At 37.6% G+C, this 13,645-nt stretch overlaps 4 protein-coding genes and 1 long non-coding RNA gene across 6 annotated transcripts in view; 3 read left to right on the forward strand and 2 right to left on the reverse strand.

The window, feature by feature from the left end:
• The window catches only part of LOC109583703 (fibrinogen-like protein A), a 2,868-nt gene extending 804 nt beyond the window's left edge, over positions 1 to 2,064 (forward strand). The window contains exons 1-3 of one of the 2 annotated variants that reach the window (XM_019999138.1): positions 342 to 1,304; positions 1,348 to 1,436; positions 1,480 to 2,064. In XM_019999138.1, coding sequence (XP_019854697.1) covers positions 1,073 to 1,304; positions 1,348 to 1,436; positions 1,480 to 2,028 — 870 coding nt within the window. In that variant the 5' untranslated portion in view covers positions 342 to 1,072 and the 3' untranslated portion in view covers positions 2,029 to 2,064. Of the gene's footprint in view, positions 1 to 341; positions 1,305 to 1,347; positions 1,437 to 1,479 lie in introns of those variants that run through there. The other variant, XM_019999139.1, reaches the window with a different exon arrangement.
• The window catches only part of LOC100634324 (protein PTHB1-like), a 13,551-nt gene extending 7,883 nt beyond the window's left edge, over positions 1 to 5,668 (reverse strand). The window contains exons 1-5 of the mRNA XM_019999133.1: positions 5,493 to 5,668; positions 5,302 to 5,440; positions 4,338 to 4,710; positions 3,693 to 3,876; positions 3,262 to 3,397 (exon numbers count right to left, since the gene is read on the reverse strand). Coding sequence (XP_019854692.1) covers positions 3,262 to 3,397; positions 3,693 to 3,876; positions 4,338 to 4,710; positions 5,302 to 5,440; positions 5,493 to 5,604 — 944 coding nt within the window. The 5' untranslated portion in view covers positions 5,605 to 5,668. The remainder of the gene's footprint in view (positions 1 to 3,261; positions 3,398 to 3,692; positions 3,877 to 4,337; positions 4,711 to 5,301; positions 5,441 to 5,492) is intronic.
• Positions 5,669 to 5,687: 19 nt separating this feature from the next.
• On the forward strand, positions 5,688 to 8,493 carry LOC100634447 (aminoacylase-1A-like). The gene is made up of 12 exons (XM_019999136.1): positions 5,688 to 5,827; positions 6,027 to 6,091; positions 6,244 to 6,348; positions 6,465 to 6,536; positions 6,638 to 6,737; positions 6,875 to 6,964; positions 7,024 to 7,080; positions 7,128 to 7,251; positions 7,610 to 7,716; positions 7,831 to 8,023; positions 8,143 to 8,203; positions 8,259 to 8,493. The coding sequence occupies exons 1-12, from the start codon at positions 5,704 to 5,706 to the stop codon at positions 8,400 to 8,402; spliced, it is 1,242 nt and encodes a 413-aa protein (XP_019854695.1). The 5' UTR covers positions 5,688 to 5,703; the 3' UTR covers positions 8,403 to 8,493.
• Positions 8,494 to 8,600: 107 nt separating this feature from the next.
• On the forward strand, positions 8,601 to 11,528 carry LOC105313528 (beta-galactosidase BoGH2A-like). The gene has a single exon (XM_011407029.1). It carries the CDS (start codon positions 8,601 to 8,603, stop codon positions 11,526 to 11,528), a length of 2,928 nt encoding a protein of 975 aa, XP_011405331.1.
• A 731-nt stretch (positions 11,529 to 12,259) lies between these two features.
• Positions 12,260 to 13,042, reverse strand: LOC109583706 (uncharacterized). The gene is made up of 4 exons (XR_002185675.1): positions 12,949 to 13,042; positions 12,852 to 12,904; positions 12,700 to 12,784; positions 12,260 to 12,292 (listed from the first exon to the last, which is right to left on the reverse strand). It is a non-coding gene; the product is annotated as an uncharacterized LOC109583706 (long non-coding RNA).
• Between the last annotated feature and the right edge of the window lie 603 nt (positions 13,043 to 13,645).

The following is a 13,645-nucleotide window of genomic DNA, read 5'->3' on the forward strand; positions in this document are numbered from 1 at the left end:
TTGGGGGGGCAATTATGAGATGGGAGGGGGTAATTAGGGGGTGTGGTCAACTAAGCTTGTGCAAAACTTTTAGGGAAGTAAAAATTATAAAGACTAAGCCTGTTAAAATGAGCTCTATTGTGGTTTAAAGATTGTTTACATAGTCCAGTACTGCAGCTGCTTCACAGTTTACATAGGTAAACCAAAGTTTACATTACTCCAAAAAATTTTTGGGGGGCATTGCCCCCCCTGGCCCCCCCATAGATCCGCCACTGTAAAGATGAGGTTGTTAAACTTTAAAAATAGTTAGACAATTCTATACTGTCTGTACATACTGACTCACTTCATCAGTATAGGGCTTTGCCTAAGCTTAAAACTACAGTGGAACCTCTGTATAACGGTCACCATTGGGAACTGGTCCTTTGGCTGTTATACAGGGGTGGTCTTTATTGAGGGGTTTCAGTTTAAAGTGTCTAACTTAAGAGATATTTAACTGTGTTGCCTTCTTAAGTATCTTGATTCATTCCTCAGGTCAATAACAAGTACAAAGATCCTGCAGGTAGTATGTAAGAGGTAGCAGGAAAAATAAGCGAATTACAGCAAGAAGAAAGGGCATGCTCAAGTTTTCAGCCATTTTATTTATATGGGTGGGGCTATAGATGACGTTTCATGATGAAAACATCCGGTCTAGGTGATGGGTGTGGCCACATGGCCGTTAAAGAGAAGTTTTTCTCAATGCTTTATGCTGTGTTGGGGACATTTTGAGTGCTCGTTATACGCAATAGAGAGGTGGTCGTTCTTCAGGGGTTGCCTTAACAGGCAAGTAAGTGTAGTTTGTATCCGGACCCGGACATTTGGCCGCTATATGATGGACGGCCGTTACTTAGAGGTGGTCGTTAAGCGAGGTTCCACTGTACTGCTTAGTTTAGAACTACTATAAAGAATCAGTTACAAGGCCTAATGTGAGCAATTATTGTGTAATAAGAAATAAAATGTGGCAGGAAATTTAATAAAAATTTCAAATGTAAACAGTAACAGTATACAGGTAGCTTTAAATTCCAGTCCTTGTCAAGCTCACGTACAGTCTAGAGAAATGTCAAAGATGTTCATCTTTATGTTGTTGCTGCTGTGTTTAATAGTTACCATTGATGAAGGAGAAGGATCTTATTGTATGGCTGATTGTACTGGATATAAACATGAACCATCACTGTATCTAAGAGTATGCTGTAACAGCAGCAACTTAGGACAGACTGTTATCATTAGAGGAATTGGTAAAACAAGATATATTCTATGTCCTAAAGTACGACCAAAGTCTTGTTTATCAGGTACTGTATATAACTGGAATTGTTCATGATATACTTATTGTAGATATCAGTGACTGTAAGAGTTTGTTTGAGGATGGTAGCAATACTAGTGGTGTTTATACTGTTAATCCTGATGGAGGGACTCCATTTGAAGTTAGTTAAAAGTAATTTATAATTATACACTATTGGATCACAGGTATACTGTGATATGGAGACTGATGGTGGTGGATGGACTGTATTTCAGAGGAGACAAGATGGATCTGTTGATTTCTATAGGAACTGGACTGACTATGAGAATGGATTTGGTAACCTTACTGGTGAGTTTTGGTTAGGATTGAGCAAGATTCATCGTCTTACAAAAGAAGGATCAAACACACTAAGAGTGGACCTGGAAGACTTTGCGGAGAGCACAAGATATGCTAACTACTCTACATTTAATGTTAGTGATGGTAGTACTGAATATATACTAACAGTAGGAGGATACTCTGGTACTGCTGGGGATAGTCTGGCCTTTCATAATGGACTGAGATTCAGTACAAGAGATAATGATAATGATGTGTCAGGAGATAACTGTGCTCAGCTCTACACTGGTGCCTGGTGGTATAGTAATTGCCAACTTTCAAATCTTAATGGTCGTTACTTTAATACTGCAACTAATGATCCTCAATCAACTAATTGGTGGCATTGGAACATGGCACACATTAGTCTCAAGTTCACAGAGATGAAAACTCGTCGAAACAATTAAATACTGTCCCCCACACACATAAGTGTGTTTACATTGTGCTGATATATTATTATGTCATTTCAATATTACAGTCTGTCATACCTTGTAGTGATTATTAATAATTATTAACTATTGACTTTTATTAATGATGTAGGTATGTGTGGGTGGGTAACAGGAAACTATTATTAATTTATTATACCATTGAGCATGTACATATGGTTCAAAATGGTGGGGTTTATTTTGGCATATGCTTTTCCTATTTAAATACTAAATTTGTAAATACCATAGGTCGGGATATATTCGCGGCTGCTTATTTTCGCGATAATAAAAACTAATAAAAAGGTTCAATTAAATACCATGGAAATCAATTGATTGTTGCTATGACAATAAGACCTTGTGTTTATACAATTGCAGTGTTCAGCAGCTAATTATCTATTCTTTAGCAGCTTTAGTGGGAGCCATCCAGTTCTCCATCCGCTATCTTCTTGTATGGACCACTACCTTTGAGCTCTTAGCTGCAAATCCTTGTCGCTCCACTTGCAGGTGATAATTAACCACGCCCAAGTCAATAAATGGGTGGTGAGTCCCAAGAATGGGCCAAGATACGGCGAGGCAGAGTGAGGAGAGTAGCTCTGGTTGAAACAGCTCCAAAGAGACCATGGATTAGTAACAGCAAGAAGAACAACAACCCAAGAACACTGCAACAGAGTCCTTTGCTATTAATATCGCGGATTTTTCAATTAAAATTGCATCTGGTAACCATGGTAATTGCTGAGTGCGGGAAAAAATCGTGAAAATAAGCAGCCGTTAATATATCCCGACCTACGGTATTGGCGATTGGTGGTTTTATGAAGAAATTGCCAATATAAAATCCACCATTTTTTTCAATCTGAGCATGCTTAATGGCACATGGCTGCACAAAATCGACAATATAAAATTTGCCAATAACTTTCCACAGGCAAATTCATCAACTATTACTCTCGCAGTAGTCTCGCCAATAAAGGTGGATTCTCAATATGACACATGTGCGTCCGTCACAAACGGAAGTGCTGTATAAACCAATGGGAACATGCGTCAATGCGTCAGATTAGAAAACATTTCCATTCTGACGCATTGACGTATTCTCCCATTGGTTTATACAGCACTTCCGGTCGTGACGTTAGCGCATGAAAAGCAATGTGTCATATTGAGAACCCACCTTTAATCATCTTGTATGGTATACAGTACATGTACATGTATGTCATACAAACTCACTCAAATTTCCCGACAGCGAGTGATACTGGAGGATGAGAGAGTTGAGCTGACCAAACCATCACTTGATTACTGAACACTTGCAGCTGCTGGGAGTGACCGGCCATGATGTAATTAATAGTAGGCACTGGTGAACTGTCTGTATGAGGGAAGGAAGACAAGAAATAGAGAATGGATTATTTATAAATAATAGAAAAAAAAAAGATAAAGATAATATTATTTTTAGAAAAGCTACAGCCTATATGTATATGTACACAATTTAGAATTTTGCAATTTAATAATATTTTAAAGATTGCTCTGACTTCAATGGTCATATTAATGCAAACTTCAACCACAAAATTTTGTTAAAAATTATTAAAAATTTGCAAAGCTTCCAGCCAAATTTTTGCCCAATAATACAATAATTATAAGCCTCATTCTCTCTCTCTCCTTACTGTATTTATAAGGAAGAATGCAGGTGGCATAAGATTCCAATTTCTTTGAAAACAAAACGATACCGAGATCTTCCAAGCAATACAAGTTCCTCTCTCCGAGTACCATAATATACCAGGGACCTCCGTCAGATGAAATGACTTTCATATCAACAACTGGTTCGTTTAGTAGCAAAGACCAATCACACTAAAATTTGTAGTAAATAATTTTATTATTTAAAATTATCACTAAAATTATGTACAGGGATGATAGGATCATCTAACTATTATTCAAGTTAAATAGCCTAATCTTTATTGAAAGTGGGTGTGGTCACAATGAAATAAAATGGCGGCTATCAGTAAGTCTAGGTTCAATTGCTTATTAGCAGCAAACGGTCAGGAAGATAAAACTAAACTGCTATCCAAAGACTTCCCTAGCAGCAAGAAAGGTCATACAGCACAATAATAGTGCTGCTCAAGGGAGCTGAGCCCCTTTAATGTTTCACATTCTTCTAGTATTAATTACATACATGTATTGTAAATGTAAGTACATATACATCTTCATGTATCAATTTGATCATTACCTATCATCACTAATGCTTAATAAATGTAAATATGTACATGTACACGTAACACAAATTATTAAATTATTTTTAACCCTTTACTCACTTTACTCTTCCTTGCCTTTGACCCACTTGAGAGTGTCTGGTATCTATATGCATCAAGGCTCCGCCCACTACTGGACACAAGAAAAGTATCGGTACGAAAAACATAAACAAAGGGTCCGGGCAACAAGAAATTCGGCAAATTATAACGAAGTATTTCACTGTTGTGATCATAAACTGATAGCTGACCGTCAAGCGATTGGACACAAACCAGCTGCTCAGTAATTTTACCGAACCCTCCAATGACCATACTGTGGGAGGTGTGGCTAAGTGAGTGCTGACTAAAAGCTGTTAGACCAACTTGACCGGAGTTAAGAGACAAAGAGTAGAATACTAGTAATCTTGGATGAAGGACGACCAGGAGAGATGGGAGAGTGCTAGAAACAGGAAGAATAATGTCATAAAACAAATTAATTTAATTAGGAAAAATACCCAAGGCTATAGCCTTCAAAAAATGGCTCCGAAATCACACCTAATTTTTATTACATTTTCTGATACATATTGATGTACATGTATTTATGCTTTGTAGAAAGTTTGAGCTCATTCCGACTTCAATTTTTCAAGTTACGGCCATTTTAAAAATTGAGCCAAAATCTGAAAAATGCCCAAGGCTATAGCCCATGGTTTTTTTCAAAAAATGGCTCTGAAATCACCCCTAATTTTTATTACATTTTCTGATACATATTGGTGTATTTATGCTGTGTAGAAAGTTTGAGGTGATTCCGACTTCGACTTTTCGAGTTACGGCCATTTAAAAAAATGAGCCAAAATCTGAAAAATACCCAAGGCTATAGCCCATGGTTTTTTCCAAAAAATGGCTCCGAAACCACCTCCAACTTTTATTACATTTTCTGATACATATTGATGTACTTATGCTACATAGCAAGTTTGAGCTGATTCCGACTTCAATTTTTCAAGTTACGACCATTTTATGATAATACATAAACTACATGTGTACATGCTCATACCTCTTAACTTTGGCTATCCCCAGGCTAATAATGGGTTGGGTTAACTGGGTTTCAAGAAGCAAGTGATCGGGAGAGAAGGAGCCTTGAGTGGGTCCGTATACTCTTAGTATAGAACTAAAACTACCAACTATGATGACATCTAAAACATATAAATATCATAAAAATAATTAATAATGTACAGGTACATGTACTTTTGTTCTCAGTTTCTGTGGCTACTGGTGCTATTGTCAGTGAGCCGTTAGTATGAAACTCCTCGTATCCAGACACAGTAGACCACCAGTCCCTCATCTTAAACAAAGACATGGCTACTCTCCCCTTTACAAAATATCACCTCGAAACTTTAACTTCCCTCCTTTAAAAAACATTAAAATATGTTTGACCACACCCACCAATTAAACAAAGATGAATGGTAGTGATGATGGTAGAGTGACTAATGGTCCTAGTCTGGAGGTAGAGGAGGATCCAGCTGTTAGCAGGTTTAGAGAATATTTAAGAATCAAGACCGTGCAGCCAAATCCTGATTATGGTATAAAAACATGCTCTGTTTCACTGTATGTTATTGTTTATAACGTTTGGTCGTTTGGAGCCTCTTTCTGCCATCAGTATTTAAAGAATACTTTATATGTATATGTATTATTCTATAGTAATAATGATGATAATTATGATGCTAATAATATGTTATTATTATTATTATTAATTTGTTCTTCTTGTATGCATCCCTACAGCTCCAGCAATTAAATTTTTAAAAGGCCAAGCATATGAGATCGGCTTGTCTTATCAATGCATTCAAGTTAGTCTTCATGGCAGAGAGTAATTTTAATAAAGGATGTGATTTGATTCAGTGTTTTGAATGAATTGACGATCTATTAGTGATGTTTTTTGTACCAAAATGTATAAATCTCCACGGAAATTCCTTTCTATCAATCATTCAATGACTGACAGGTTGCTCCAGAAAGAAACGTGGTCATCATGAGTTGGGAAGGAACAGACACTGCTCTACCTTCTCTGATGCTCAACTCTCATATGGATGTTGTACCCGTCTTCCCTGTAAGTGAAGATACATGTACTATAATAAAATTAATTTAAAAGGTTTATTATTGCCACAGTTTTCATGTTGATATTTTTGGCTTCTGATTTTTAGCTATTATTTAAATACTTTTTAGGAGAAATGGTCCTGCGATCCTTTTGAAGCAGTAAAGAGAGAAAATGGAGACATAATGGCTAGAGGAGCACAGGTTGTAACACACTCTCTCTCCCCTCCCCCTCCCTCTTTCTCTCTCCTTCCTCTCTCTCCCTCCTTCCCCTCTCTCTTTCATTATGCTGTCTCTCTCATCAGGACATGAAGTGTGTTGGTATACAGTATCTGGAGGCCATTAGGCTACTGAAAGCCTCAGGATTCCAGCCACTAAGGACCATTCACTTAACCTATGTACCAGGTATATTCACTATAAAAAATAGCTACATTAAAGTGATACTAACTATATTAATTATAATTATAATCTGTGAGTCACACCATATTCAATACTTGTGTAGTATTACTGCTTAATCATTAATATTTTTAATAATCTTGCAGATGAAGAAATTGGTGGATTAAAAGGAATGCAGCCGTTTTTAAAGATGGAAACCTTTAAAATGCTTAACGTCGGATTTGCACTTGACGAGGGTATAAAATTTTCAAGCTCACCCATAAAATTTTTTACAGACACTTCCACTTTTATATAGGTCTTGCTAACCCAACTGAGGCTTTTACAGTTTTTTATGCCGAGAGAACAATACTATGTAAGCTATTGTAATTTTAGTGAGAGTTTATTTATTTTGTGCTGAAGGGTTAAAAGTTACTTGTTTTGGGTGTCCTGGCCACGCCTCTCGTTTTGTCGAAGAGACAGCTGCTGAGAAACTTATTAAAGTTATGAATAAGTTTATGGACTTTAGGAAGAACGAGGAAAAGAGGTAATACATGTACATGTACATGTAATGTATGCATAGAAAGTTTCAATGTAAACGTATCAGAAAAATTATATTAAAATGGAAAATTTTCTCTTGCTATCTTTGCCAAAATTTGGCCTGAGGCCCTGTACAGGCTTTACTACATGGTCCAATTTTCAGAATAACTTTAAGAATTCATAAAAAATCTAATTTTGATTGGAATTAGCTCAAAATTTCTACGTAGCACAAGTACATGTATATGCATCAGAAAAAATTATAAAAATGGAGAGCTTTCTACTTTTCATTTTTGCCAAAATTTGATCGATGACCATGTACTATAGTACAGGGACTTTGGCCAAGTTTTTAAGCAAGTTTAATTTAGATTAAAAGAAGACAGTTCATTGAAACTTGGTCATGTCAATACAATCAACATCACAGTGTTAAGTGGAGGAGTGCAGCCTAACGTTATACCTAGTGAAGTCTCAACTGGTACAATATACACCCACACATTTAATTAACTTATACGCCCACTCACAAAAACATTATTATTGACATTAGATGTAGTTTGATTTTTTTCATTTTTTAAATTGTCAATTAATTTAGTTATAGATTTAAGAGTAACACCACTTCAAGATATGAAGGAATTCAAGGATATGATACACGCCTGGTTGAAAGATGCAGCCGGAGATGACTTTGAAATTGAGTGGCTTCATAAAGATGACCACGCCCATCCAACCAGTATAGATGAATCGAAGAACCCTTGGTGGAAGAAATTTAAGAATACTTGTGATACTCTGTTAGTACCGGGGGTAGAGAGAGAAAGAGAGAGGAAAAAATGAATTAGGAGACTAATTTATTTAATGAGGGAGAACAGAGTGGAAAGAGAAAAGTTAATATTTAAATTTTTTGTTATAGAGGAATGAAACTTGAGACAGAAATATTTCCAGCTGGTACAGACAGTCGTTACTTAAGACAAGTAAATAAATGGCTCTTTTGTTATGATTAATTCTTTTATTTATTGCATTTCGTAGCTGGGGCTTCCGGTTTTAGGTTTTTCCCCTATGAATCACACTCCTGTCTTACTCCATGATAACGACGAGTTCCTAAATGAGAGAATCTTTTTACGAGGCATAGATATTTATAAAAACCTTATTACGAATTTGAGCAATTTATAATTATAATTAGTATTTATATTGTATTATTTTAGTATAATTATTATTTAGTATTACTAATAAAGTCAAGCAGGACATACTTTCTGTTAATTATAAATAATTATATTCGTTACTCTGTTATGAATAGCAATGTAGATTGATGAATTAGCTTGATTTTTCTACATCATGCTTTGCTAGTGAAGCAGTTTCATACTCAGCAAAATGAAGCAAATTGTGACTCTTCTGCTACTAAGCTTACTATCCCAAACCTCTCTCTCATCTTCTCTTCCAAATCTTGAGCTTATAAAGAATGGAGTAGATCCCAACAGGGAAGTGATCAACTTTGATTTCGCATGGAGGTTCCAGCTAGGAGGTGACAATACTGGTACAACCTCTTGCCCTGAGACTGACTTTCCCAAAAACCTCAGTGGAGTCGAGTGTAGAGGTCTTCGTTCTGCAAGCACAGCTGCAAGTGCTGATGAATGTCGTGGAGAATGCTGCAGCAACATAATGTGTGCAATATGGCAGTATGCTGATACTAAGGGCTGCTGGATAGGAGAGAGTACCGATTGCAATCACACTAGTAGTATATGGGTTGGCGGTGGAAGGGAGACTCCGGCAAAACCTCCTCCACCTGCTACTAACGGTAGGACATCTCGGGATTTTGATGATAGCAATTGGGAGGTTGTTGATTTACCTCATGATGCAATCATTTCTGGTCAATATAGTGAAGACAATGCTCCAAAAAAGCAAGCCTATCTACCTAAAAACTCAACTTGGTATCGCAAGCATTTTAATCTTCCGGCAGAATGGAAAGGAAGAAACATTTGGGTGTATTTTGAAGGAATATTCAGAGCTTCAAATACCTACTTGAATGGACAGCAACTCCATTATGAAGACTCAGGCTACACTAGCTTCTATGTTAAACTTGACAATGCTTCAAACGTTTTCTACGGTGATGGAAAGGAGAATGAGAATGTCCTTGTGGTATATGGTACACCAAACAATGGCTACTCGGGCTGGTGGTATGAAGGAGGTGGAATATACCGTCACACTTATCTTGTATCAGCTGACATCATTCATCTTGTACCTGATGGAACTTACATTTCAATGGCAGTCAATGGAGATATACATGCACATGATCCTAATGATATAAGTAAAGGTGGTTATGTTGACTCTGTGACATTTGACGTCAAAATGGAGGTCATTAACGAGGACACCCAAGAACAAAAGAGGTACTTTCAACTTACAATCTTTGATGCTGATGGGAAGCAGGTCAATGTTTCAGGTTCTCCACCTAATACTTTCAATGCAGGAGAATTCATGATATTAGAAGGTACCATGGCACTACAAAAAGCTGAAATATGGAGTCCAGCAAGGCCTTACGTTTATACAATGAAGTGTGATCTATGGGCTGGGGTTGCTACTGATACCATTAATGTAACTTTTGGAATAAGGACAACAAAATGGGATGCAGACAAAGGCTTCTTTTTGAATGGGGTCCATTTCACTTGGAGAGGTTTCAACAATCACAATGATTTCACAGGAGTCGGGGTAGCCGTTCCTGACAGGATAAACCTGTTCAGGGCCCAGTCCATGAGGGCAGTGGGTGCTAACTCATGGCGAATGTCACACAATCCTCCGATACCAGTCATGCTTGATATAATGGATAATGTGGGGATTATAGTATGGGACGAGAACAGGGAATTTGGTAATAACTCAATATGGGTAGCAAACCAAAGGAACATGGTTAGGAGGGACAGGAATCATCCAAGCGTAATGGCCTGGTCTTTTTGTAACGAGGCAGGCTGCAACCGTGGTGATGCTGAAGGAGATATAGCAGCAGCATTTACAGCTGTATCAAAAGAAGCAGATCCATCTCGACCAGTAACTGCTAACATGAACAGTCATATTGGAGATGGTTTGACATCACATATTGATGTACAGGGATTCTCCCATCGGTCTGGTAGCGTCTTTGACGACTTTCACAAGCAGTTTCCTTCGATGCCTACCATTGGGTCTGAGTGCTGCTCTTGCAGGACTCAAAGAGGTGAAGACTTCCCTGATAACTCTAAGTACATACTTGGAAACTTTAATGCAAACTGCAACAAAGATGAAACTGAAAATCAGTTGAATAGAACATTTGTTGCTGGCTGCATGGTGTGGACTTTATTTGATTATTACGGCGAGCCATCATTCGGTGGTTGGCCTCATGTTTCGTCAGCTTTTGGTTCAATCGACTTGGCTGGATTTGCCAAAGCCTCTGCGTATTGGTACCGCTCTTGGTGGCTGTACAATGGAGTGCACAATCACAGCACAGGAGGCATTGATGTACCTCTTAATCCACCCAGCCTGGTTAATCCTGGAGCAGAGCCTTCTGAAGACAATCCTCAAGATGGCTACCTTGTACATATTGTTGAGCACTGGGAAGAGAATAAAGCTGCAACAACTCGCACTATTCATGTCTACACTAATGCGCCTTCAGCTGAGCTCTTTGTCAATGGAAAATCGCAAGGAGTTAAGGAACTAGTCTGGCAAGGATGGGCAGAATGGGACAGTGTGAGTTTTGCAGCAGGTAATCTCACAGCAACAGCTATTGATGATAAGAAGACTGTAGTAGCAACTCATACAGTGCTGACAACAGGAGAAGCTAAGACAATTAAAGCATTCATTGATGTCCCTAGTAAAGAAACAGGAACAGGATCAGCCCTGCTACTAAATGGACAAGATGCTGGGATGGTGGGTGCTGCACTGATGGATGCCAATGGAAAAATAGCTCACAGTTCATCTCTTAATGTATCATTTAGCATAGTGAGTGGACCAGGGAGGATAATAGGAGTAGGTAATGGAGACCCTACATGCCATGAACCAAACCAGGCCCCATGGAGGAGTGCTTATCACGGCCTTGCTAGAGCTATCATACAAGTAACTCAAGATCATACAACACCAAACAGAGAGAGAATCATACAGATAGACAGTGATGGAGGGCAAAAGACTCTTATTGGAGATCCCAAGATACCAAGAGAGCCATTAGATGGTATAGTAGTACAGGTATCAGCTCAAGGGGTTGGTACAGATACTGTAACAATACCAGTTAGTACTGATACTAATGATGGAGTGATACCTACTGCTAGGAAATCACGTCAATAACATTATAAACTGCTGTACTGCTTCAATATATTATTAGTGCTACTTGCTGGTACAAGTGCAAGCTAGTTAGTACATTTGCTGTTTATAAACTGCTGTGCATGCACTATTGCTGCTATACAATAATAAATTTAAGTTTAATACAAAGATTATTAAATTTATCAAATCGCTCTTATTATAAAATGCATAAACAAGAATATACTAATATAAGATCTCAACATACATACATGTACATAGGTCTCAATTAAAATAAAAACAGCTGCACATTTCAATAAATGTGTAGAACTGTTTTTATTTTAACGAATGAAGTGGTTTGATATTTGCTTTGCGTGATAGCCCAACCCTCACACAAGGGCCAAGAGATGAAGAGGACCTACATGTACTAGACTTCCCATTAGCAGCACCTAGTTGCTATAGTTACGCATGGTTGCTATGGTGATGTGCTGACCTGGTGGTTTCCAGTATGGCTTGGGTTGAGGGAGTGGTTTGTTTTGGTTAGTTTTGGAGTCTTTGTTTGGTGGGATGGTTACTAATAGCTTTTGCTGCTTTTCAGGTAATGGAGGATTTGGTTCTTTCTTGTCAGTAATCAAAGAAGAAGAATCAGTGTCTTTCTTTATCGGACTATCTTTTAAAATACAAATATAAACAATAATGATCCTTTACCACTGTCACATGTAATACTTTGTACCTTTCTCATTCAGCGAGTTATCAGTAGCTGTACTACATGTACTGTTGCTGCAGTGTTTTCATCATCAAATGGAACTAATCTTGAGAAAGAGAGAGACATGATAATAATGTATAGTATAGTACTACCTAGTGAATGGTGTCTTGTTGGTGAAAGTAAAAACAAGCAACTTTATACAAAATAATTATATTATAATGTAGATCTACATGCCTATAACACAGGTATTGCATTTCAATCTATCAAAACTATGGTGAGTATAATGCCAATCATAGATTAGTAGTTTATTAACTTATTAACTACAATTAATAATTATAATAGTTATTTAATTAGATACCTGTCTCTGCAAAAAATATAATTTTGATTGAAATCAGTTCAAGCTTTCTATGCAACATCGTTTCCCCATGTACATAAAACCACACCCACCAATATCAACCCCATGTCCCATAAACGTAAGAATGATCCACAACTCCTGGTCCCTTTAGTCCTTACCTCTTCAGTCTCTTTTCATTTGTTGACAGCTTTTCGGATTTAATAAATTTCTTGGTAACTGGAACAAAATCATCATCATCATCATCTGTGAAGAGAGACACATCCATTAAAGAGGTCCTTGAAGTAGTGAGTATTGTGAAAAGCTAATTTACCTTCTTCAGAGCTGTCTGACTGTATAATCAGTCTCTTTACTGGTTTTCTTTTCCTGTTATAATAATTATTATAAGCAGGACCATATCTTTCCTTTACCTTCTACTCATTTTGTGTGATTTTATTTTTGAGTCTTAAGCCACGCCTAGCTTTTTTCCCCGCCACAAGCTAAAAACTCCCGGGGAAACTAGTTATAAAATGACGTCATTTTATAACTAGGTTGCTGCTGAGCCACACCCACTTTGTTGCTATGGAAATTGTGCAAATGGTGGGTTACCAATTTTTATTTTAAAAATGATAATAACAATAATAATTCTCTTTCTTTAGACTAAAAATACTTCAATTTCAAACCCCGAATCTCTCATTATTCATCAATCAAAACTGGATGGCCTCGTTGCAAGTCACGTGACTGGTTTCAAAGATATTCAAATGCTCATACCCCAAGAGCTCTCCTTCCTACGAGACCTGGTCTCCAATGGCAACTGGGATTACGTGACTCAATTCCTGAGCCCTTTTGAAGATTGTGCAGGCCACACTCACTTACTGTACCTAATTTGTAAACAAGAATTTATGGAATTTATTTCAAATGTCGAAAATTTCGAAGAGAAAGATAAAAAGGGAGAGGCTATTTTGAAAAAACTTGAGCCAGTTTCGTCTAGCCGAGAGGAATATGAATCCCTCTCTCTCCTTCTCACCGACCCCTCTCACCCTCTCTGTTCTGATTGGTCGCTCAAGGATTCCCGACAGAAACTACTCGACAGTTTAATCCAGTTCCTCTCGTCTCACATGATCTCAT

The sequence above is a fragment of the Amphimedon queenslandica genome, unplaced genomic scaffold, assembly GCF_000090795.2.
Source record: "Amphimedon queenslandica unplaced genomic scaffold, v1.1 AMPQUscaffold_13287, whole genome shotgun sequence".
In the NCBI taxonomy this organism is placed as follows: Eukaryota; Metazoa; Porifera; class Demospongiae; order Haplosclerida; family Niphatidae; genus Amphimedon; species Amphimedon queenslandica.

Bases quoted from the DNA above. Each gene is read 5' to 3' on its own strand.
- LOC100634447 (XM_019999136.1), top strand. From the start codon at position 5,704: ATGAATGGTAGTGATGATGGTAGAGTGACTAATGGTCCTAGTCTGGAG. The intron at 6,965-7,023 runs GTATAAAATTTT...ACTTTTATATAG, and splicing joins CGGATTTGCACTTGACGAGG to GTCTTGCTAACCCAACTGAG. The intron at 7,252-7,609 runs GTAATACATGTA...AGTTTAATTTAG, and splicing joins AGGAAGAACGAGGAAAAGAG to ATTAAAAGAAGACAGTTCAT.
- LOC105313528 (XM_011407029.1), top strand. From the start codon at position 8,601: ATGAAGCAAATTGTGACTCTTCTGCTACTAAGCTTACTATCCCAAACC.